This window comes from Anas acuta, chromosome 1 (assembly GCF_963932015.1).
Source record: "Anas acuta chromosome 1, bAnaAcu1.1, whole genome shotgun sequence".
In the NCBI taxonomy this organism is placed as follows: domain Eukaryota; kingdom Metazoa; phylum Chordata; class Aves; order Anseriformes; family Anatidae; genus Anas; species Anas acuta.
This window is the reverse complement of record NC_088979.1, coordinates 8,711,829-8,735,468: the sequence shown is the minus strand read 5'-3', so window position 1 is coordinate 8,735,468 and position 23,640 is coordinate 8,711,829. Positions and strand designations below refer to the sequence as shown.

At 36.9% G+C, this 23,640-nt stretch overlaps 1 protein-coding gene across 1 annotated transcript; it reads left to right on the top strand.

Annotated features, from left to right (window-relative positions):
• Positions 1 to 207: 207 nt before the first annotated feature.
• On the top strand, positions 208 to 23,307 carry RAB38 (RAB38, member RAS oncogene family). Its single transcript, XM_068668083.1, has 3 exons — positions 208 to 765; positions 8,500 to 8,780; positions 21,200 to 23,307. Exons 1-3 carry the CDS (start codon positions 561 to 563, stop codon positions 21,350 to 21,352), a joined length of 639 nt encoding a protein of 212 aa, XP_068524184.1. The 5' UTR covers positions 208 to 560; the 3' UTR covers positions 21,353 to 23,307.
• The last annotated feature ends 333 nt before the right edge of the window (positions 23,308 to 23,640 follow it).

The window sequence follows — 23,640 nt, the reverse complement described above, 5'->3', positions numbered from 1 at the left end:
AAAAAAAGAAAAAAATCACATCTAAAGTTAGTCACATTGGTTTAATTTTTATACTTTAATGGAGGGGTGACATCCTTAAAGGAGATTTCTGCCTTTTTTGTAGTGACTGCCATTTTAAACATGTCTGGAAATGAGCAGGGGGTAATAAATTGTCAACAAGAAGACAGTGACTAAAAAGAAGTTTTCAAAGCTAGTGTACAATAGAAACACTGTCCTTCCAGTGAGGAGTGAAACAGGGAACAGGACTGTGGCAGTAATTTTCCTGCAAAGTCTTTAGCAGTCAGACTAATCCCAGACACACCTCGTGCTGACCTTTACACATGTACGCACTAAACTTTCTGGGAGACTTTTCTTCCCCGAGTCCCTTGCTTACTTCATTTCCCAGCAGGGCTGCCTGCTGGACTTGGTGATCCTGCTTCCGTACAAAGGGAAGGAGCCTCCACCTACCATCTTCGCTTCCCTCCCCGGCTCCTCACTCCCTCTCTTCCTCTCAGGCTGGCAGGATTCCTGGGGCAGAGTATGCAATCAGTTTGCAGGGAGCAGCCACAGCAACAGGAAAGATGCAGAAGCACAATCAGAAGGAGCACCTCTACAAGCTGCTGGTGATCGGGGACCTGGGAGTGGGCAAAACCAGCATCATCAAACGCTATGTCCACCAGAACTTCTCTCCCCACTACCGGGCCACCATCGGCGTGGACTTTGCCTTGAAGGTCCTCAGCTGGGATGCTGAGACTGTGGTACGGCTGCAGCTCTGGGATATTGCGGGTGAGTACAGAAGGGAACCCTGTGCCCTGTAACCCTTCTAGAGACAGTACATAATATAGACCCAAATTCATTTGTTCTGGTCTTTAAGTTACCTGTGCAGTGAGGGAGAGGAGAGAGAACTTCAGGGCAGCTTGAAATTTTGGAGTTTTCATAAATCCAGCAGACCCACAGACAAGGGACATCAGAGCAAAACCTGTCTTGTCTGATTTTTCTCCCAAGCCCTCAGACACAGTCTCCTCTCTCTGAATGGCCTGATTCTTTCCCTGCAGCCACATCATTGTACTAACAGATCTCTGTGATGGGAGGGAGGCTGACAAGAATTTCTTGTTGTGTCTATTTAATTTGGTGGAAGAGATGAGGGGTTAAGTAAGACAGTTAATATGATTTTTATAGTTAAAAAATGAGGAAAAAATATCTCAGGGTTACCTGATCACAATGCCTACTTTCCTTCCTTCCTTCCTTCGTTTTTTTCCTTCCTTTTTTTTCCTTCCTTCCTTCCTTCCTTCCTTCCTTCCTTCCTTCCTTCCTTCCTTCCTTCCTTCCTTCCTTCCTTCCTTCCTTCCTTCCTTCCTTCCTTCCTTCCTTCCTTCCTTCCTTCCTTCCTTCCTTCCTTCCTTTCTTCCTTCCTTCCTTCCTTCCTTCCCTTCCTTCCCTCCTTACTTTCTCATCCTCTCCATCCTACATTCCTTGTGCCCAATTCCTTGTGTCTGATGAAATGTAAAAACTTCTGACACACTTTAAAAAGATTAGTGTTTGTATTTGGCGATATCCCTTCCTAGGAATGAACCACTTGATACAGTGCACAAAACAGAAGCTGTGCATGGCATATTTTACATGATATAAGTATTCATTTTTCATGTAGTGTACATGAGAATCCAAGTTCAGCAATAACACAATATATTACAACAAAAATTATGGCATTTTTGAAACTCAATTAAAATAAGAAGTTATGTTCATTAAGTAGGGAATGAAGGTGAAAATTGCATCAGCTGTTAGGCAGCTGTGCCAGCCTGTGGGTTCATATGTGAGATCTAGTCTGGAGTTGTACCTAGTAAAACTAGTGGAATAGGAAAATTCTTAACATTCTTATCAACTGAGGGAGTGCCTTTCTTCTACGCTTAGCTAGTTCATATCTGAGCTCTGAATTTAGCACCAAGGCACTAAAACTTATGCAACAACACTGCGTTATACAAAATGTGCATATCCTCAACTTTTTTTTTTTTTTTTTTTTTTTTACACAATAATGTAATTTGGGGGGTTTATGATATTAGAGAAACCTGGATGTTGTTTTGTTTTGTTTTTTGTTAGAAGTTTGAATAATGGGGAAAGCATTGCTTTTATTGCTCACCAGTGACTGATATTTATTTATAATGATAAATATGTACACAGCAAAACTTTTCTTCATGAGAGAAAAAAAAAAAAAAAACTTTAATAGTAAATTCCAAGTACATTGGGGACTTAAAGAATGTATTTTGCATGCTCTGAAATTTCAGAGATTTATTACACTACTAATCATGTGCTGGCAGATCATATGATGTAGTTTTCAGTCAGGCTGCAGAAGCAATTACACCGAGTTGTAGTACTGAATGACTAGCATGCTTTCTGAGTTATCACACATGACAGAGAGAATTACAGCATAGTACTAAATTTCATATGAATTGCTCAATTCAAAGCATCTCTGTGAAGGTCAAGACAGCGGCCAGTAATAAACAGAGTTGCTGCCTCAGTTTTAATGACTTCTGTGTGAGGAGCTTTGGCTGTTAATGGCTATACATAGAAATTAAGTTCTGCAAGCAACCTTCTGAATTCAGATCAGTGTGGTGCTGGCATAGAAGTTACAACAAGTATGGCATCTGGCTGATGTGAAAAAAGTTGTTTCAAAATGAAAACGAAATGAAACTGATTCGGCATATGGAGGGAATGGAAGCGTTTTCCCCTGGCTGTGGCTTTCATGTGTCAGCATGTGCAAAACACAGATATGTAGGAGCAGGAGGGGATAAAAAAAATACCCGTTTTCAGAACAATCCCTGTTTTTTGCTTGAATCCTTGTTATTAGGTCATGCTTAGCTTGGGGGGGTAAAGCTAAACATTTTCTCTCTTTAACCAAGATTAAGGATGTTGGCTTAGCATTTAGGACATTTTTAATTGAAACAAATGCTGCAATGTATTAATAACATTTCATATTGATACTTATATATAAATATAAACATATAAATATATATATATTTCACGTATTTTTGCATCTCTCACATCCTAGCCACCCCCTTCATTATACAGTCAGTGAACGCTACTACTAAGTATAATGTGTATTCGTCCTTGCACTTCACTGTGTGCATCAGTAGGTAGTACATTTTTTAACAATATATAAATAATTTTCTCAAAAATGTTTTGAGTAAAATTAGCATCAAACTTATCTATGTTATTAGTAAGATTTAAATACCTGGTGATTTCATGGGAGGAGTGGTGCACTCCATCCATAGAAGGACCAATTTTACCCATTACATACTTCCTATAACAGATATAACAGGAAGAAAGTAAATTTGTTTGGTGCCATCTCATTTCATAGTGAAATACCATATATTTTTCTGTAATATATTATTGTGTATTCCTTAATTTGGTAAACAAAACTAAAATAAGATCTAATAGCTAATTGTTGAGCATGCTTTTTTTTTTTTTTACATGAGAGATAAATGCTGAACAATAATAACTAATCATTAGAAAAAAATAATTCACAGATAAAAGTGGTTGTTCTTCACATATTATTACATTGGTTTCTTTGTTTGTTTGTTTTTGGTTTTTTTTTTGAAAGATAGTATGTCTGTTCCTAAAGCTCTGGCTGTAAGATAGGAATAATTGGATAAAAATTCATGGTTTCTCATGTTTTGATGTCTCTAATGACAACATAGTGTCATTAAAATGTACTAGTTTATGTCTGATCCAGTGAAGTGTCTAATGATTCGGGTGACTGAATGTTTGTTATTTTGTGTGGGAGAAGATACACATGGTATGATTCTCATTGTGTTTAATTTCATCCATTTTATTTCACTGAATTTCCTAAACTCTCTGTTAAGGTGTTATCGTCCCTCTTGAAGTGTTCTACCACCTCTGCTATTGTGTCAAATATCTTTCAATCTTGCTCCTCTGTCTTTTGTTCTGTTTCTTTAGCTGTTCTGTTACCTCTATACGATCATCCTTTAGATTTGTGGACAGACTGTTGGAAGGGAACATTTAAAATAAATACTTATTTATATTTGGAACAAGGGTCTTACAAGATAGGATTACTGTAGGCTTCCCTCCTGCGGTGGGGTGGTCCTGTAGTTGCAGACCATTTTTGATGAAGACCTCCTGTTGCAGACAGGAGGTCCAAAGCAGCAGCTCTCTGGGAGAGTCATGAGGGGCAGAGGACAGCATTCAGAGCCTCCCACAGAACACTTCAGAACAGACATCACTGCATACATGTATATGTGGGCTGGATTATTCATTGCTACCAAAAATAGCTTGGTTTACTTTCACAAGGCTGGATCTTATCTCATAAATGGTCAGTCCACTGCATTGGAGACATTCACACAATACTGGTGACAAAAGACCAGTTTGATTTCCTTTCCCTGCCATTTTAACATTCAAAAACAATAGTATTTGCTTAGATATAGGCAAATGTCTGAATAGTTGTAAAGTTTTGGGGACCAGTATACTCCACAAGGACTAAATGGGCCATTCACAGATGCGAGGCACTGTACATGTGGTTTAAGGTTTTAGTGGCTGCTAAGCATTTCAGTACATATGCATAAATAAGATAGTCATGGTGATTTCTAGGCTAAGTTACCTTGAAATTATTGTCTGCAATCATAAATAACTCCCTCACTGTGACAGTTTTATTTTGGTGGGGATTTGATGGGATCTGTAGCCTGATCCAGCTCAGAGCCTGCTTCTCCACATTCTCATGTGCTCAGTACGTGGTGTTTTTTAGTCTGGTTTATGTTTCAGTCTTGCTTCCACAAAGTCAATGACTAGACTTGAAGAGTCAAAATTCTGAAAGTTGTTTTGAAGTAGAAGATAAAAAATGTTTAATCCTTTTGCACATTTTCCAGCTTTTCAGTGTTGGCTAAAAGCCCTCTGTGTAAAGTCGTGTGGTTTCCACAAACTTTTCCCTCTGAGGACGAGGGATAGTAGTAAGAAGTAAAACCCACAGTAAAAGTGGGCATTATACAATTTTTATCTACACTATTTTTCAGATATTATGGTGGAAATTATCTGAGTTTTAGCACTTTCTCATCAGTTTTTATAACTTTATCAAAGATAATAGTGGTTATTGGAGATTGAAGTTCTGTAGAAGTCATGCTTATGTAGTGTGCATTTTTATAAACTATAATTGCTCAGATGTTGATTGCTTTAAGCTTATTAAATGATACCTTACCCTGCTACAGAAGTCTCTGAGATCAATATAAAAGCGTGGACAGGTACCATTCACACAGGAAGTCCTTTAATGGAAATCTTGTTGCTTTGGAACCTTCATCTCTTTGGGATGACTTCAAAGTGGAATAAAATTCATCTGGCTTAACAATTAGACATCTTTTCCTGAACTGAGTGTAAGCTAGTCACATTGGGCTCACCAAGGAGTCAAGGGCAGAGAGTAAATACCTCCATAAGGAAGCTTATGTGACCTCTCTTAAAAGTGTCCTTGCTGAGAATGACCTCTAGATATCTCTTCTCAGTCCCTGACTACAAAGGGACCCTAATCTTAGACAGAAAATTAATTTTTTAGAACCTAAGTTAGGGCTGATGAATCCCACCATAGAGCACCATCTCAGTGGGCAAAAGCCATCAGACTCACTGGACTTGATGCCAGATGCCAGTGGCCTTGCAAGAGGTACAGCAAAGCCCAATGGGCCAGATCAAACAAACGTTTCACAAATTTCTGATCCTTTCTACAAAAAGCAAAACACACCTGCCTCAGTCACTCATGCAATAAAGCAGGTTCTAATGTTCAAGGCTGCTTGTGAGATACCACTGAATACCTAATGGTTGACCTAGTTTGCAACATAATAACCGCCTAAGCCATTGTGTTTCTGAAAACACAAGTCCACCTTCTGACACCATCAAGTAATGCCTATTTTCATGAGTAATTCTGCTAAGTGAAAAGGTTTTAGGAACCTTGTCTGTTAAAATAAATATTTGTTCAACTAATTTGGAATCTTTGGAAGAAGTGTCTTCTCAGGTGCTTTGATACAATCTTTTGTACTTGAAGCACAACAAAAACACAGAGATCCCCTTTTCACAATGCAATTTAAATAAGAGTGAATCCATTATGCAAATGACATAAAGCTAAAAGTCTGTGGCTATGAACTACCTCTTTTCAAAGTTTCATAATATCATTATGCTAAATATGTTCATATATTAATATTCAGTCATCTGAATGTAAATTAATATTCAGTCATCAGCTCCATTCCTTCTCTTTCTTTGAGATGATTTGTGATGGAAGCTGGTGAGCTCTGTCTGTCTGCATAAAGTTGCTTTTACTAGTACAGGGACTTTTCAGTGGAGGGAAAACCTAGGTATCTGCAAATGCAGTTGGAAGCAGGACAAGAAATCAGTCACACCATTTGTCAGTACTTTATCATCACTAGCCAGAAGAACACTTCTTCTGAGCTTTTTATTCCTTTAACCTTTGTTGTTTGTGATGAAGGATTTTTTTGCCGCAAATTATTTATTTATTATATATTCTACATCACACCTATCTTAGAAAACTGTAGTGCTGAATATGTGTAAGACCCAAGTTTAGTTATTCTTACATATCTACATCTCATCTGCTGTGCAAGCAACTCAAGAACTTTGCATGAGAAGTGTAAGGTATCACTGTAATGCAATATACATCAAAAATTAATTGTATATGTTGCTGTTGACCTCACTGATGAGATTCTAATCAGTCCTTGACTTCTGTTTGAAGGTACCTTCTTGCAAATGAAAAAAGTTTGCTCAACAAGGAGGTTGTTGAATAACACATGACTTAGCCATTCATCTGATCAGCCCACTAATAGGAATCATAAGACATTTTAATAAAGCATGACCATAAGAAATTTTCAATCAGACCTTATATTTTTCAGATTTTTTATATATTTCTGTCTTGCTTTATCAATGGAAAACAATGTTTGTTTAAGATAAAAAAAGAATCTAGAATAAATCTGGGGATGACAGATATCTGCTTTGAATTTCTGTATCATGTGAATGACTTTGTGTTTGCTAGAACTATTGCATAAAACCAAAGATGAATGACACAAATAGATGGTGTTGGCTCCATAACATGCATTCAGTAAATTCCAGGGGCTGGCCCTAAGTATGTCTGGTCAGTGTCATTTCCATTAAATGAAACTGCATGGCTTAGAAGCCCAGCAATCAGGATGCATCAGGTCTCATTCCAACTTTACATTTGACAGCACAAATTCCATCCATAAAACCTCTACAGGTAAACTTCTTGGGGTCAGACAGACAGACAATCTTCTTGTCTTTATAACCCACTCAAAACTATGCACATTAGGAAAATCAAGCTAGAACAGGTTTCCATGGAGTATTGTCTATTTTCATAGCACTTTTTCTCAGCTATGGAAACATATGGTTAAATACAATGGCTGTCTTACTTAAATCTGCTGTTACTTTGAGGTGTTTCAAGCATTGGTAATTATGGGATCACAGCTCAGCAGTGAGATCAATGATTTTTTTAAAATGTTTTTATTTTTTCACTTTGAGGAAAATTCTGTGTGCTTTATTTATTTATATTTATTACTTTTTTTTTTTTTTTTTGCCAAATTTCCCATGAAAACAGCACACACATTAAAAAAAAAAATATCCTGATATCTTTAACATTTTGCATCACTAACCATGTAAAATAATAGACATTTCCAATTGTCCATGTTGAAATATAATAATGTACTGTTACCTAGAAAAAAAAATAATAAAAAAAAAAAAAAATATGGGGGGAGAAGAACGTTCACTATCTTTCCTTAAAATCCTTTGAATTCAGCAAATAAAGCTATAAAACTTAAGAACACATCTAGTGTAAAACTTTTCCTCCCAATTCCTCTTACTGGAGCTATACAGCTCCTTGTATTGCTACTGCAGTTTTCTGTTTTCTGGTAATGTTTTCCACTTTTGTAAAGCTTTAAACACACCTTTTGCACCTCTGTGTTTTACTTTGTCAGTGACAGTAGGGTCATAATGACTCTACTGCCTGGTATAGTTCCAGAGCTTAATTAAGCTACTGTTTACTAGAATCACTTGCATAAAACTGTGTGGGACTTCCTGTCATGCATGAGACCAACTGCATTAGATGTTTCCCGCATAATACTGTAGTATCATGGAGCTTCAAATCGTATACCTAGATGTTTTGTGAGTCGTTTAAATTCCTGTGATGTACACCAAGAGTCTGGGTAATGTCCACAGAAATCTGGCAGCTTAATAAGTATTATGACAAGCTTGTCATAAACTTATTACATTTCCTTGTATGTTTGCTTTAAAACTGCTTTTTCTCTCTGTACTCACATTTTCATACATGAGTTTAGTACTCTACTTATCATTCTTTAGATAAATAGTAGCCTTCCAGAGGTGTCAGACTTACTTACAAAATCAAGCCCTACCTTCAGTAATATTCTATTAGAAAACCTGGTATGTGAAATATTGACTTTGACTGGAAACAATGATTTTTACAATTATTATTTTTTCTCCCCACATTTATGATCACAGGTCAGGAAAGATTTGGAAACATGACCAGGGTCTATTACAGAGAGGCCATGGGGGCATTCATTGTCTTTGATGTTACAAGACCCGCAACATTTGAAGCAGTGACAAAATGGAAAGAGGATTTGGACTCTAAACTGGTTCTTCCAAATGGCAAACCTGTGCCGACAGTCCTCTTAGCAAACAAATGTGACCAGGGAATAGATGTTCTTATGAACAACGGCATCAAGATGGATCAGTTCTGCAAAGAAAATGGGTTCGTGGGCTGGTTTGAAACGTCAGCCAAGGTAATGTTTCCATTTCTTTTTAAGTGTTTTTCCAAGCACAGAGAAATTGGTTTCCAAAATAGGTCACTCAGTTGAAATATGTACTTTGCAAAGGTCTTATATTGGTGGATTTAATTAAAGGTGAATTTAATACAGCCTTCTATGGCAATTTATATATTTTTTAAGCCTTTTCTTTCAAAACAAGTAATATGCAATGTTATGAAATGCTACAGCTCTAAGACTATAGGCCAGCACTAAAGTATGTAAACAGTCAACAATTTACTGCGTAATAGCTTAAGAAAGAAGATGACCTTTGGCAAGACCCAAAGACTACCTCTTATGAGAATATGAGGATATTTTTCATAATTCTTAACAATGAACATTGTCTCTAAGTTTTTATATAACCACTGTCTGTAAGATCTCCTGATTTGAGACAAGAGCTTCATTGTGTTAGATTCCAGAAAGCCAGTCCATGGTAGCACTACTCTGGTTGTACTACTCTTACTGTTGTAAGTACTCATCCTCAAAAACCTTTTCAGAAAAATCACATGTCCAGAGAGGAAGAGATCAGTGGTCAAACTGCTGAATGAGCTTCTCTTGGGTTAAATTCTTTGCCTTTGTACAGATTTCCTGGGTAAGGCATTCAAGATTAAAAAGGCACTGGGGTGTTTAGAGCACAAAGCCTAAACATGCAGTGCTCCTGTATACCAATTTGAGATTTCTCAGACAACATCAGTACATGCAAAATTTGCAGAGCTGGCATAGTAAGCCTAAGGTTTTCTGAAAGGGACCTATCTCACAGACTGTATGACTACATGGCACCTGGATATTGCTATGGCTTGTGGAAGATAGTCATAGCCTTGAGGATTTTCAGATGCATGGTTGGCTTTGACAAAAGGTCCCAACTAATTTTATTAATACATAAAGACTATATTCAAATATGCAGTGAACTTTTAATGAAGAATAAGGTTACCATACAGGACTAATGGAAAACTTCTGCTTCTGAAACAAGATTTCTATTTATGGAGAGAAGATATGACCATAAATAAATAAATGTGTAACACCAATACCCACAGACACATTTTCAAATGCTTTCAGTATTTTTAGTCTTCTAAATATAGCCTTTGTCCTCTATACTTCATCTATAAAACATGGATACTCTTGTATCTCCAGTCTATTGTCTGCCTTTGGCTCATGACTACAGAATTTAAGAAAGCAGCATTTGGCTTCTCCTGATGTTAAATGGGACTTTTTGGATAGTTTTATTGACCCCAAGTACCTAAATTCCACCTACACTGTCATCTCAGTGCCTGAATCCATTTTTGCTTCTGTTTCTAACTGCTTTGGAGCAGAGATGGACTCACTGAGTGAGGAGCCTGTGATGTGGTTGTCCAGACTCCTCTTGGATTCAATGGAGAAAAACATACCCTTCTATACTATCCTGAACTAGACACATAGAAAATTTTCTCGCAAAAGAAACATTAGCTCTCCATTTACTACCAAGGTATATTAACTCTCTATATCATCTCAATAGGTGTCTAAAATTTATACCCTTATTATGTTTGTATACTTTCTACCACAATGTGACTTTGATTTTTTCTAGCACATGAAATTAAAACATAGGAAATTTCATGTCTTAATTCCCATCAGCAACAAAGGTATCTAATCAGTGCTTGAACTTGAATTTCTGCTATTCAAATTATTTCATTCCTATTATGACAATGACTTTTAGTAGAAGCTTGATTGTACATGAAATAATGATTTAAACATAACATCTTGGTGGATATTATGTTTATTATATTATTTGATTGTGAAAGCTGCTCTCATCATTAACAGAACAGAGGAATGCTTGAATGTTTGAAATGTAAACAGTTTGGCACTGGTTTGGCTAAAGTTGTTAGTAGACTGAAAACCAAAATGTTATATTTAGTTGTTTAATTTCTTTTAAACACTTTGTGAAAGTTACTTAAGAATCTTTGAAATGTATATCTGTATTTTACTTTTCTGGCCTTGATATCTTCTAAAATATTAATATTTAAAAGAAATCTCACTTGCCATCAGCAGGGGTAGCAGCAGGTAATTGCCTCAAGCATTGTATGAGTTGTTGGCTGAGAGGTCATTGTGATTAGTGTCTTTACTTTCCCACTGAATGGGCTTCAAAACTAGCCACTGTCTCTTCAAAATGTTTTTTCTAGGGAGACATTGTGGACTAGGTTCATGTGTAAATTATCTTTCTTTATGTATAAGGTTATTTTCATTGCAACTTTTGCAGGGCATGGTTTGAATTCAGTGTGGTTATCTAATGATTTTTGCTGGATAAAGCCACCAGAATCCAGTAAGGATGGTATCTATTTCTGTTTAAGAAACAGGATGAGGACAAATTATTGTTTGTGTAAGAATTACATGTTCTGGACTTTTCAATATTTTCTTAGGTGACTAGCTACATTTCAGGCCACAAATAACATGAAATATCTGGTTGTGAGTATTTGGGATCCAGCTCACCAGTGATGTATAACATTGTATGTAGCTGTTTTCTTCAGAACTACTTTTTCCTCATTTCTGACATTTACATGACTCTACATTTCCTGGGGACAAGAACCAATTCACTGAAAACTCAGGCCTGAGGGCAAAATCACCACAAAAATCATCTGCAGAGAAATTAATACCAGATTGTTTTAAAATGCCTGGATCTAAAAGATTTACAAAGAGAAGGAGATGGAACGGGGGAACAAGATGGCCCATTGTTTAAAGGATGCAGGTTTCATTGTTCTAGGTGGTTTGGATCAGCAGCTGCTCACTGCTCTTTGACGTATGAGAAAGCATATGAGGAAGGAATCCATACTGTGAGTTCCATGAATTAGTCCACAGCAAGCATCTGTCCCCTTTTAAAAACAACAAGAACAAAGCATTTATGTTGTTGGACTATGGACTACTTAAGGTCAAGGCAGGGAATGAATGTACAAAGAATTTCAAAGGTGGCAGAGTTTTTACCACAATGGTAGAAGATAGGCACTCTTGTGGAGAATCATGGAAATGTAAAGGACAATTAAACCTAAAAGAAGTGACAACAGGAAAAATCAGTCTGGGTTTTTCTGAGACAAACAGGTATAAGATTTTGACTTAAAAAAAAAAAAAAAAAAGGCAAATACAAAACAAAAACAAATACAAAACAAAAACAACCTACTTCTTTTCCTTACTTTTTTTTTTTTTTTTTAGCTTACTTTATTTAGATTTTCCTTACTTTATTTATCTCAGAAATAATTGCTAGCCAAGCAGTCCTCTGTTTACCAGTCCAGACATGTTTGAACAGAAAGAAATCCAGTTATTTAAAATGATTCAAAACAAAGTAATCCCACTAAGGACTGTAACAGTCACATTTAGGCTAAGTTATATAAAAATAATTTCCCCATTTGGTCTAAGTTCTGAACTAAGCCTGTGCACTTTTTTTTTTTTATTTTTTATTTTTTTTTTTCCTAAACAGGAGTTGTTATTGCTGTTATTTTAAAATATTGGATGTTACATGTATCCGGTATTCTTTCAGCCTGAGGCATATTAAATAGTTGAACTCAGCTCTAGGGAAAATAAAAATCTAGCTATGTTTGCTATAGAGAATAGAAACTCTTTTCTGAAGTAGAAAAACACTGACAGAGGAGTCATCGTATTGCAGCTAGCAGTTTTAGTAGTTCAAATAAGTAACTCTTTTTTTTGTGGTATCCTAGAATAATTAGATCTCCAGAGGTTTTCTGCCAACGTGCCTGGAAATGTTATAGCCTTCAGAACAAACTGAATATGATTTATGTGTTTTGGAAAAACAAAGGTGATTATTTATAAAAATTTTTTTTTTGAGTTCTAGTTGCCATGCCTAAAGTAGCATGCTATATATGTACCTACCATGTTTCAGGCTGTCAATGGTTTGAAATTTTTGTCTGTGGAATTGGCAGAACAGCAAAAGACATCATTGTATTATTCCCTGGTGCTGTTTTTTCTTAAGTTAACAACTTTAATGTAAAGTATTTGAGCTATGTAATGTATTCTCTTGTATCAGTTTTGATTCTTACATTAATATAAAGGAAATATTCAGCCTATTCCAATCTTCTGTTCCCTACAAACATAGAAACTTCTTTTGATAGTTTCTCATGTAAGAAGGACCTCATTGGGCAACAGCACAATGTAGTATAGTCATGTTATATTTAACACCATATTTCCAGTGGGGAGCCTTGTCTCTTTTACACGTATCTTTGGTTTGCTCATATTGATTGCAGTCTTAAAAACACATCCCCAGATATTCACAAAATAATCCTTAATAGTAAATTATTTAATCATTTTCATTACAATTATTGTGAAAGGTACATTTATTTAAAGAGAGAAAATTTTTCATTCTTGTCACACCTTCAATCATCCAGCATGTGGCTAGAGCAGCTGAGAAGTCCACTCACTTTTCCAAGCCTTTAAACTGTCATTACCACCATTCCCAGTTCAAAGAGACTAGCTTTTCACTTGGATTAGAAGAGCAGCAATTTGAAGCTTATTATCACTTCATAATGAAAATGGAACTCATGCATCAAAACAGACAAGTCAGGCAAAACTATTGTGCTTGAAAATACCTACTTCAGAAATGAATTGAAATACCTTACCACTTACCATCGCTGTAATATGATCATATTTGAGTTTCTCATTCCATGCTATAATTCCACTGTCAACAATGGAGAATTAGGTAAAAAGACGGTCACATTTTGTCCATATTGCCCAGAAGATCTGGTAGCCATGCTTTTCAGATCCTTACCAATCTAGGCTGAGCACAGAGCTCCCTCTGTGCTGAGCACTGTGACCAGGAGACTGAACACCAAGTCTTTGGGCTATTTGGACACATCCTATTTGGACCTAGAAAAAGTTATATATCTTTCCTTCTATAGAAAAAGTAGGTAATAATGTATCATTTTTCCATTTTTGTCAGACAAGCTATACAGCATGTGTCATAGTGCTCAAATTCTGCAACAGGAATCAGGAGTCGTCTTTGCCGTTAATCTGCTGGGTGACCTTTCAGAAAGTCACTCTCTCCTCGGACCCGGCCACTTCTAAGCAAGGACAGCAGTTCTGCTTGTCTTATCAATAAGCTGTGTGAATGAAGCAAGCTCTACTGTCCCTTGTTTAAAGTATAAATTCTTCTGACTGTACAATCATGAAAGTTAAAAAAACAAACAAACAAACAAACAAAAATAAAACAAAACAGCAACAACAACAAAAAACTCAAACAGAGGGCATGGGTTTGATTTCCATAAAGACAAAATAGGGTCATGTGTGTGTCATTTGGACATACGTATAAATTATGCTGACACACAACAGCTAATTTACTGATCTGGTAACCGAAACCAAAGCAATCCATTTGAGGCTGCCAGACACAGTTAGGAATGTATGGCTTCTTACATTGTCTTTCAAATTTGTGGAAAAAAAAAAAAAAAAAAAAAAAAAGTCTAAAAAAAGTCTAATCCATCTAATCCATTTTACTGCACAGAGACTTAGAAAATACTTCTGTTTCTGCCATAAAACTAGTGAAACGAAGCTGACACCTAAGGCAGAAGCTTCCAGTTCAGATATACAGTCACTCTATGTGGAATCCTCTGCAGATTTTTTTTCCTGAAACTAAAAGAAGAGTTGCTTCAGAGCATACTAGAGGCATCAGAGCTGTCCTATAGCTCCATGGATCACTGTTCTTAAATACATTATTTAGTACCGGCCAAAAGCTGAAAATTCACAGAATTACAGAATTATTGAGGAAGGTGCTTCTTGAGGTTATCTAGTGTAGCCTAATGGAGTCCAGTAGGAAGATCTCCAAGATTGGACACTCCTCAGTCTCTCCGGGCAGCCTGTGGTAGTTCTCAGTCATCCCCACTGTAATAAAGTGTTCTTGTGTTTAGATAAATTTCATGTGTTTTACTTCAGTTCCAGTACACCTGCTGCTCACAATCACCTGGAAATTTTAATGTTTCCTTCCAAAATGAAAATTCAAAATTTTTTATTCAAAATAATTAAATTGTTCAGTTTAGGAAAATCTAAAATCTAAGAGAGCCCTTGGCTGAGCTCTGAGGTTAGAAGGACATGCTGCTCTGGTTTCTCAGCCATGAGGCCTGGCAATGCCTCTGTGTGGAGCCAATGTTTCCTTAGGCAGACTGCCCTGAAACCACACAATCAGCTTCTTCTGATGGAAAGGATTTTGTTACAGGATTTCCAAACAGCTCTAAGAATTCAGTCCCAGAAATTATCTGGTTCTCAGGGGTGCAGTCACAGAATTTCACATCTGAGAGTTTCATGTTCATGCACCTGGATGCCTTTTAACTCACACTGTTACATATTCCTAGAAACCCAACCACAGCAATACAACACAACATCTTAATAAGTCTCTGCTGCCCGTGATTTACAAGATTATCTACTTTGATAAGCGAGTATGTGTAGCCATTTCCTCAGATTGGTTGCACTGGGAGAGTGCACATTACAATGAATTTTAAATCATATGCCTTCTCCTGGATTTTAGTGCATAATAGAAATAAAATTGGAAAATGATGAAGTCATCTTGCAGCCTCCTCTTCTTCAGACTGGACACCCCAATGCTCCTCAGCCTCTTCTCAAAACAAATGCCTTCCTGCCCTTTTGCCATCTTTGTTGGCCTCCTTTGGACTCTTACAAGGATATTAACATCCTTTTTTTCTTTCATGGAGCCCAGAGCTGCACACAATATTGAAGGTGATGCCACACCTAGATGCGAGTGGTAGAATAGTGGGAGAATCACCACTTTTGACCAGCTGGCCATGCTGTCTTCAATGCACCCAAAAATGCGGTTTGTCCTCTTGGCTGCCAGGGCACACTGCTGGCTCATCTCACAGTTCAACCATCTGTCCAGAAGGGTGCTGTGAGGGACAGTATCAAAGGCCTTACTAAAATCCAGAAAGATCACATCCATCACCCTCCCTTCATCCACCAAATGGGTTACCTTATCCTGGAAGGATATCAGATTACCAAGGCAGGACTTTCCCTTCAGGAACCCATGTTGACTATGCCTGATAATAGCTTTGTTCAATAACTGCCTTTCAATAACCCCCAGGACCATCTTCTCCATTACTTTTTCAGGGACTGAGGTCAGACTAATAGGTCTGTAGTTTCCTGGGTCTTCTCTCATGCCCTTTTTGTACATGGGTATAACACTGGCTAGCTTCCAGACCTTCTCCCTGACTTTCAAGACAAGATTCAGAAGCATCAGATTCAGTCAGAGAAACAAAATACCTGAATATAGAAAGGGATCAATTTTATATCTGAAAACAACCAGAAAGACAAACCTAAGATATCTATATGGCAAAGAAAAAATGAATAAAAAGTGTTTAATTTGGAAGTGAGACAGGCCCATAAAACTATTAAATGTCTTTTTTCTTCAGTAAAGAGCTAAGAGTCAGTCCAGCTTGAGGGTTTTATTTCTTATACTCAAATGTAATGCTCTAAATATTCATATTCTGTGTTTGTGTTAGAAGTGGCAGATAAGGAAGAAAACAATCCAGAATACAAAGAAGCTTGCTGGGCTTGTATACTACTGTGAGACATTCAACAGAGTATTTATTTTCCCTTCAGTTGATTGTTGCATTACAAGACTATGAAATTTCCCATAGCAATGGGATCAAATGTTTTAAGTCATGCAACCTTCCCCCCCCCCCCCCCCCCCTTGAGTTGCTATTCTTTCTGCAAAAATGGCCTTTGAGATACTTTTGAAGGACATTTATCTACAGAGCAAACTGTAATTTCATTTGTGTCTTTCAGTGTTCCTTTCTGGTTTCAAAGATTGCTTACATTTATTTTCTTTGCTTTACTTTGGTAATAGAATTAACAGTAGCAAGTTTTGATTTTCACTTAGGATTGGATTCAATACTCAATTTTTGCAGCGTTGACTGTGACAGCATCTTTCATGTGCTGGGGCTTATTAAGGCACAAGAGTCACAGAAATGGGTTAGACACCTCCTGTTCAAGATGTCCAGGAAAAGTTTTTATAAGAGCTATCATGCAGTAAGTGTATGTGAGAGGTAGTGGAAAAGTGAGGGGAGAGGACCCAAAGCAATAAAGGCACCATGTTAGTGGCAAGATCCTTCACTTTTGGTCTTCCACAAGCCTTGGAGGAAATAAACAAGCAAACAAACAACATTTAAACACTTCAAACTGTACCTTCACCAACTTCCCAGCTAGCCACCATGAACTGGACCAGGATTCTTGCAGTTCGCTTTGTCTGGGGCTCTTAATTTTCTTCATTTGGTAAATGGTTCTAGCAGCACTTCCCTAACTCAGAAAGATGCTGTGGAGAAAAACAAATAAAAGATGCCATGTTGAGTATTAACAGCCTTAAAATAGTGTAAGTAAACAGTCCTTCCCTAGTATTTAGATAACTATCCAAAGTTAGGAAATAGAATATAATTTAAATAAGCTGCAGAAAATAAGCTGCAGAAACAGTAGTGCATCTAGTAACATGTCAAAGACTAAATGAACCTGTATTCCCATCCTGATATTCAGAATTTCCTCCACCATTAAGGCAGGGTACATTCTTCAGGATGGCCTAAAGAATTTGCTCTGAACATGAAAGAAACCGAGTGAAAATGAAAAAGAAAGGAAAAGAAAGGTGATCTAAAGTACTATCACAATTTCTGAGGTGTTTTGTGTAGAACAACAGTCGTAAGAGAGATGACAGTTAAAGGATTTCTACCTAGAGACAGATAGACAGACACCATTTCACTCTGTTCTTTCACTTTTATTTTCTTTCCTATTTTTCAAATGGTTAATTTGATTCTTAGGCATAATGGGGTCAGTTTCCCTGTTTCAGTACAATTAGTAAGTTGTCTGTGATTAGTCCTCTCTATCCAGTCTTACATCCTGATTGTTCGTTTCTTTGTATTTGTTGGATGGCTTTTCACCTGCTTCTTTTTCTCTGTCATTGCCTAGACTGCTTTTCAACACCTCCTATTCTCTAAAATTGCCAGGTCTCTGGGTGTCTGTTTGGATAGCAGATCACCTTCTACTGTTTGCAGCTGCTGCCTAAAAGAATATTGATCTTTTTTTTCTTTTCTTTTCTTCTTTTTTTTTTTTTTTTTTTTTTTTTTTTTTTTTTTTTTCCAAAACACACTCTAGGATGAGAGGTACAGAAATCAATATTTCATTAGGCAGACCAGAACATAGCAATGTCTGATCAACAGATCTGGGACAAGGATTAGGTTTAGAATAAAAGGCAACAACAGCATCAGAGGTGGTCCAGGCATGGAGCTGGGACTGCTGGAGTTGCTTTGGTGGCAGAAGAACCTCCTTGTAGTGAGAGACTTAAGGCACTGCTTCTTATTTGTACCATGTACCTGTTGTCACTTGAACCATGGGAGAAGGGTGGAGTTGGACAAAAGCTTAAAAACAGCTGTGCTGGCTGTAAAGGCCAACTCTTGCTCCCTTGTCCCCTGGCAGAAATTTTCATCGCCGCATCTAGACTATACACATAAATGTTCTGGAATGACTGGAACAAAAGCAGGATGAGAATATGTCTGATCCAGCACACACTATGGACAGGACTTTTTATTCCTTACCTCTTACATACCTCTTATTTTTATTCCTTACCTCTTATACAGAACAAATAGAAGAATTTTAACTGCTTGGCTGCAAATACTTTAAATAGTGAAACCTTGCAAACCAGCACATTTTGCCTGAAGAAGCAAGAGCTCAGTCACATAAACTTCTGCAGGCACATCTGAAGGGATGGTGCTCTGGCAGAGAGGAAGGTGGGCATGGACTGAAAGCAGAAGCTTATGCAGGTGGAATGGCCAGGGCTGAGCATAAAACTTAGATTTATTTAATCCTGCTTTACAGAGAATCACTAGATATGGGCAGACACCTCCCAGTGAAACAGTGGACTCAATCCAAGATGCAGCTATCAAAGAAATCAGCAATATGGGTCAAATTTGGAAAAAAAAATCATTAAAAAGGAGAAAGAGCAATACAGAAAAAGAAAAACATTTCATTTTGATATTTCCAGAACTAAATATTTTGATTTTTTTTTATGTCAAAACAGTATTTGCCTGTTCAAATTTGGCTTACTTCCCAAAAAAATCTATAGAGGATTTAATAACCTAGTTTTGCTTTAGCTTTAGTTCAGGATGAAATAGAACAGCATTTTGTTTTGTTGTTGGTGATGGTGGTGGTATTTTTTTGTCTGAATTTTTAGTCTCAGCCACCTGAAATTCCATCTAGCACCAGTGCGGATAAGGACCATTCACTTATACCCATTTTATGCTTTTGTGGGCTTGGGTTCATCCCCTCTTTCCCACTCCTATAAGATGATGATCTTAAGTCTCTGACAAAGTGCCTTTGTATGTTAATACATGTGAATATTAATGTATTTAGGTACAAACTGAGATAGTCATTAAGACATTCTTGAAAAAAAACTAAATGCTCCCATCTCAGAAGAGAAGCAGCGCATGGGTAAATGAAATGATTATCTGTCTGTTAACAACAGAATACATAATGGAAAAGACTTTTTTTGGGGGGGGGCGGAGGGATGGATTTTTTTTTCTCTTTTTTTTTTTTTTTCTCTGTTTGGTAACCTTCTTTTATTGTCAACAGAACTGAGATATTTTTCAATGTCTATTTTTTCTAAGAAAATTTCACAGTGCCCTGAAAAAAACTTTTCATACACAGTTGAGGAATTTGCTTGTCTGGTTCAGGAAAATCATGTGATAAAGTTGCATTTTGACAACTCAGTACAGACCTGATTCCAAGATCTTTATTACTTTCCAGGGGTTAGTATGTAAATGGCTTGTCTAAAGTTCTGATTTGTTAAAACCAGATGATATTCTTTACAGGTCAAAGTTGAAATATTTCAATTCACTTGTGTAGTTGAAGAATCCTGTGATGTTGGCACGAATTAACATTTCCAGTTAAATCTCCAGATTTCAACTCTTTGTTGTGGTGCAAAGTTATGGCCAGTGGAGTTTGTGGAGCTTTGCAATTGACTGCAAGAGGATTAGAAATCAGCTTCACAGAATCCATTACTTTGGCTTTTGATCTTTCATATAATTGTACCATTTCTACTGAAACACACACGTGCTTTGTTTTCTTTTTTATAACTGAACTACATTCTTAAACACCTCGTCTGACAGTTTTGAACATGCATAAGAAAGGGTTTCACATCGAATTTTACAGGTTGTTTGTGATGCTGCACTGATGCTGAGCATTTGCTGAAGGTAGACTTTATGGCATTGGGTGGGTGGGTGGGTGTGGTCTCAGTACAGTAGGCCTCAGATTCAGCTTGGAAACCTGGGTCAGTCTTAAGATGCAAGTAATACATAATTTTGATGGAGCAAGAGAAGTATGTGCATACACATAAATACATACTTATATTCATATATATATATATGTGTGTGTGTGTGTGTGTGTGCATGTAGGTGTGATATAATTTCCTGTAAGACTGAAGGTGCAGTGTGTTTCTATCTCTTGTCATATGAAATAAGTGATCAGTGCCAGTAGTTAGAGTAGGAGAGTGTATTTTATGCCTGGCTTCTCATTCCAGCCATACCGGTTGCTGTCATTAAAAAAATCCTTACTCAGTATTCCTGCTTATTTTATATGCTATGCTGAGCTGTGTCTCACTGAACAGGCTGTTTTGTTTATTCTAAGAGTTGTAGCAAGTTAATCATGCTATGGAAGAAAGGTCCATGTAGAAAAAGATGAGCTGTTCATTTCGTTCTAAGTATCTAGAGTGAGGATTTCTGTCTTGAAAATGAAAACAATGGTGATATACATCTTCTGAAGCAGTACATTAGAGATACTGTCTCAATAAAAAATAAAAAATAAATAATAAATAAGGAACCTTAATGATATGGGACTTTTTTTTTTTTCTGTTTTGTGAATAATTTGAGATTGTATTATTTTTTCAATGAATCTGTTCTGTTCATCACAAGTTTCATTGTGAGCATCATATAAAGAAACCCTCCTGAAACCATGGAAAAAGTTCTTCAAAAATAAGAGCTATTTATGCCTGTAGTTGCTGACAGATAATTAATAATTTAAAAATCAGAGTAACCATTAATCAAGCAGTGAAATGTGGATTCTGAAGCTTTACTTCAGCCATTTGTCTTTAATATCTCTTTAGTGTTTGTATAGTTTAATGAAGTAATCATATCACCAAGACTTTGAGGTAATTTAAAATGAGTTCTATGTATAATTTAAAGGAGATGTGAATCTTAATATACATAAAATGTAACTAATTAAAAAAATGAAAGTAAACATTTTTAAAATGTCAAAATCAATTTTTAAAAGCTGTTTATTAAGGAAAGTAAACTTTTGATGTAACCTAGGGAAAAGTTTAATTCTACACAGGCAATATGCAGCATAATGTAATTAATATTGACTAATCAACCTCTCTCTTTCACTTGCAGGAAAATATAAACATCAATGAAGCTTCCAGATGCCTGGTGAAACACATAATTGCTAGTGAGAGTGATCCAGTTCAGCCTATTGAACCAGATATTATAAAACCACACTTGAGTTCCAGCAAGATTGTCAGTTGTTCAGCTTGCTTTAAATCCTAAGAGACTTCCAGACTATTACAAGATCTGAGCAACTATGACTCGCAATGTATACTGTATCCAAATGTATCCAGCCTGCACAGATTGTCCATAAGCAAATTTCAGTTATCTCAAAAGTATACTTAAAATTTTCCAGAAATTTTTAACAGCTAAAATTTGTTGTGAACTGTTCATTGATAGCAACTACTCAAAACTATCTGACTACTAGTCAAATAAGTCTCATAACTATGGCTGTGTTTTCCTGGTTGGGTAGCACCACCACTGATATCAAAATCTATTTCCTTGCAGTGTGGTTTCTGAAATCTCATATGTGTGATGTGACTGCAGCAACACCCTACTTATCCCTTGGTCCTCCAGCCCATCTTCTGAATTCTCTGACCAGACAACCATCATCATTACACTGTTTTGTTCCCACATTACAGTTGAATAATCTTTTTTCATATAAGGAAGGTGATGATGACAATATAGCTGTTCAGGAAGGGGCAACAACTCTCACAGTGAAATATTGCCAAGTTCAGTCTCCTGGTAGAAGTGGTAAGGTTGAACATAAAACAACCTTCCATGTCATTCAGTTCCCCAGAAGGTCTCAGCTTATGAAACAACATGAGGTAGTTTTTGCTGTCCCTTCCAGAGGAGTTACATTCTCATAGTTGTTATCATTATCTTCGGATGAAGCAAAATAAAACAAGTCAAGGGTGAGAGATGACCAAACAGGGAAGCAGGGGTATAGTCTCACAAGTGAAGTGGCTGACCGTTTTCAGAAAGGTTATCTATTTCAGAAAGCCAGCATCTCCTTAAAAAAAGAACTCCATGATTTTGTTCTTGCCCCTTCATCCATGTATGTTGTCCCCATGTGTTTAAACTGTATGTACTCCAAAAGCCCCTGAATGCAACCTCCCCATTATGTTGATTCTCATGGGAAAATATACAATAACAGATAAACCTTTCAGGAATACATCTTTGTTGAACAGCAGGGTATTTGTTTTCAAAGAACATTCTTATAAAAAATAAAAAAAATGTGTGAATGACCATAGGAAGCAAAACGAAACAGTCTTGAGAGTAAACACTCCTGGAATATTTATTTGCAGAAATTGTTGAGCTATACTGTGGAAATGAAGTGGCTAATTTTCAGAATATCACAAAATATGCACGTTGGTGAAGTCATTCAGACAAGTGTGTCTAGACAAGAAGTCTTGACACTTCGCTACAAGCCTGCAAGACAAACTTTACCTGTCTCCTTCCACAGACATATTACTTCCATTTTCTCGCTCCCACTCAGTTCTTTCCTTCCTAAGCTGTGAACTTTCAGTGGCAAGTGCTGTCTTCTGAGATGGGTTTCTGTCCTTAGAGGTGTGTAGCACCATGGATGGGAGGACTGATACATTTTGTCACAGAATTTTAATACAAGAAAATAAGGTCTATAATTTTAAAAATAAAAATACATATCCAGAATTAACCTGTGCACACACATAGGCATAAGGACTTAAATATATATATATGTATATACATATATGAATAAGCTGGCTTTTTTTTATCTAGGAGAATAACTTCCAGTTGTCTTGATCTCAGCACAGATCAAGACTCCTTCAGCACAGATTCCTACTGTGATCTGGGTCAAATATCTTTCTGCCTCAGTTTCCTCATCTGTAAAATAGGGATTGATGTACACACCTACCTCACAGCACTCCTTGAAAGTTACTGTTGGCATAGTGCCTCAGTGATATATGTTATACAAATGCCAAGCTGTATTACTGCTCAGAATGAATTATGAGTGCCCTCTAGCATAAATACATGGTGCTGTAATGCCTTAATGTTTTAAATCTATCCAGGGCTTGCCTGAGCTGCAACAATTAGCTTCAATTATTCCACCTCAGTTAACCCAGTTGAGGTTATAAAGCAGCGTGTGACTGCATGGGATGATTTGATTAGCTGCAGATGTGTTGCAAATGGAAACTGGCTACACGGATGTCATGCTACTGGTTTAATAATCTCAGCAGCTAGGCTGTAATTTAGACCCAGTGCAAGGTCAGCTATTTCAAATTTAAAGCATTATTTAAGTCAAGTTGTATGGATGCCTTATTAAGGATAACACTTAATTCATACCTTCAATCAGCACTCGGGTGAACGCAAGCACCTAAATATTTAGATGGCTTCTAAAGGGCTAAGCTTCATGAGCTGAATCCCATGATTTACTTAAAAATCTAGGTGCCTCGGGTGAAGCAAAGGAAGTTCTTGCTTCTTCCAAAAATAATTATGTACTCAACTTGCAACCAACTTAGCAGCTGCTGATA

Excerpts from the sequence above, each read along its gene's own strand:
- RAB38 (XM_068668083.1), top strand. The coding sequence starts at position 561 with ATGCAGAAGCACAATCAGAAGGAGCACCTCTACAAGCTGCTGGTGATC. Across the intron at positions 766-8,499 it reads GCAGCTCTGGGATATTGCGG|GTCAGGAAAGATTTGGAAAC; the intron begins GTGAGTACAGAA and ends TTATGATCACAG. Across the intron at positions 8,781-21,199 it reads GGTTTGAAACGTCAGCCAAG|GAAAATATAAACATCAATGA; the intron begins GTAATGTTTCCA and ends TTTCACTTGCAG.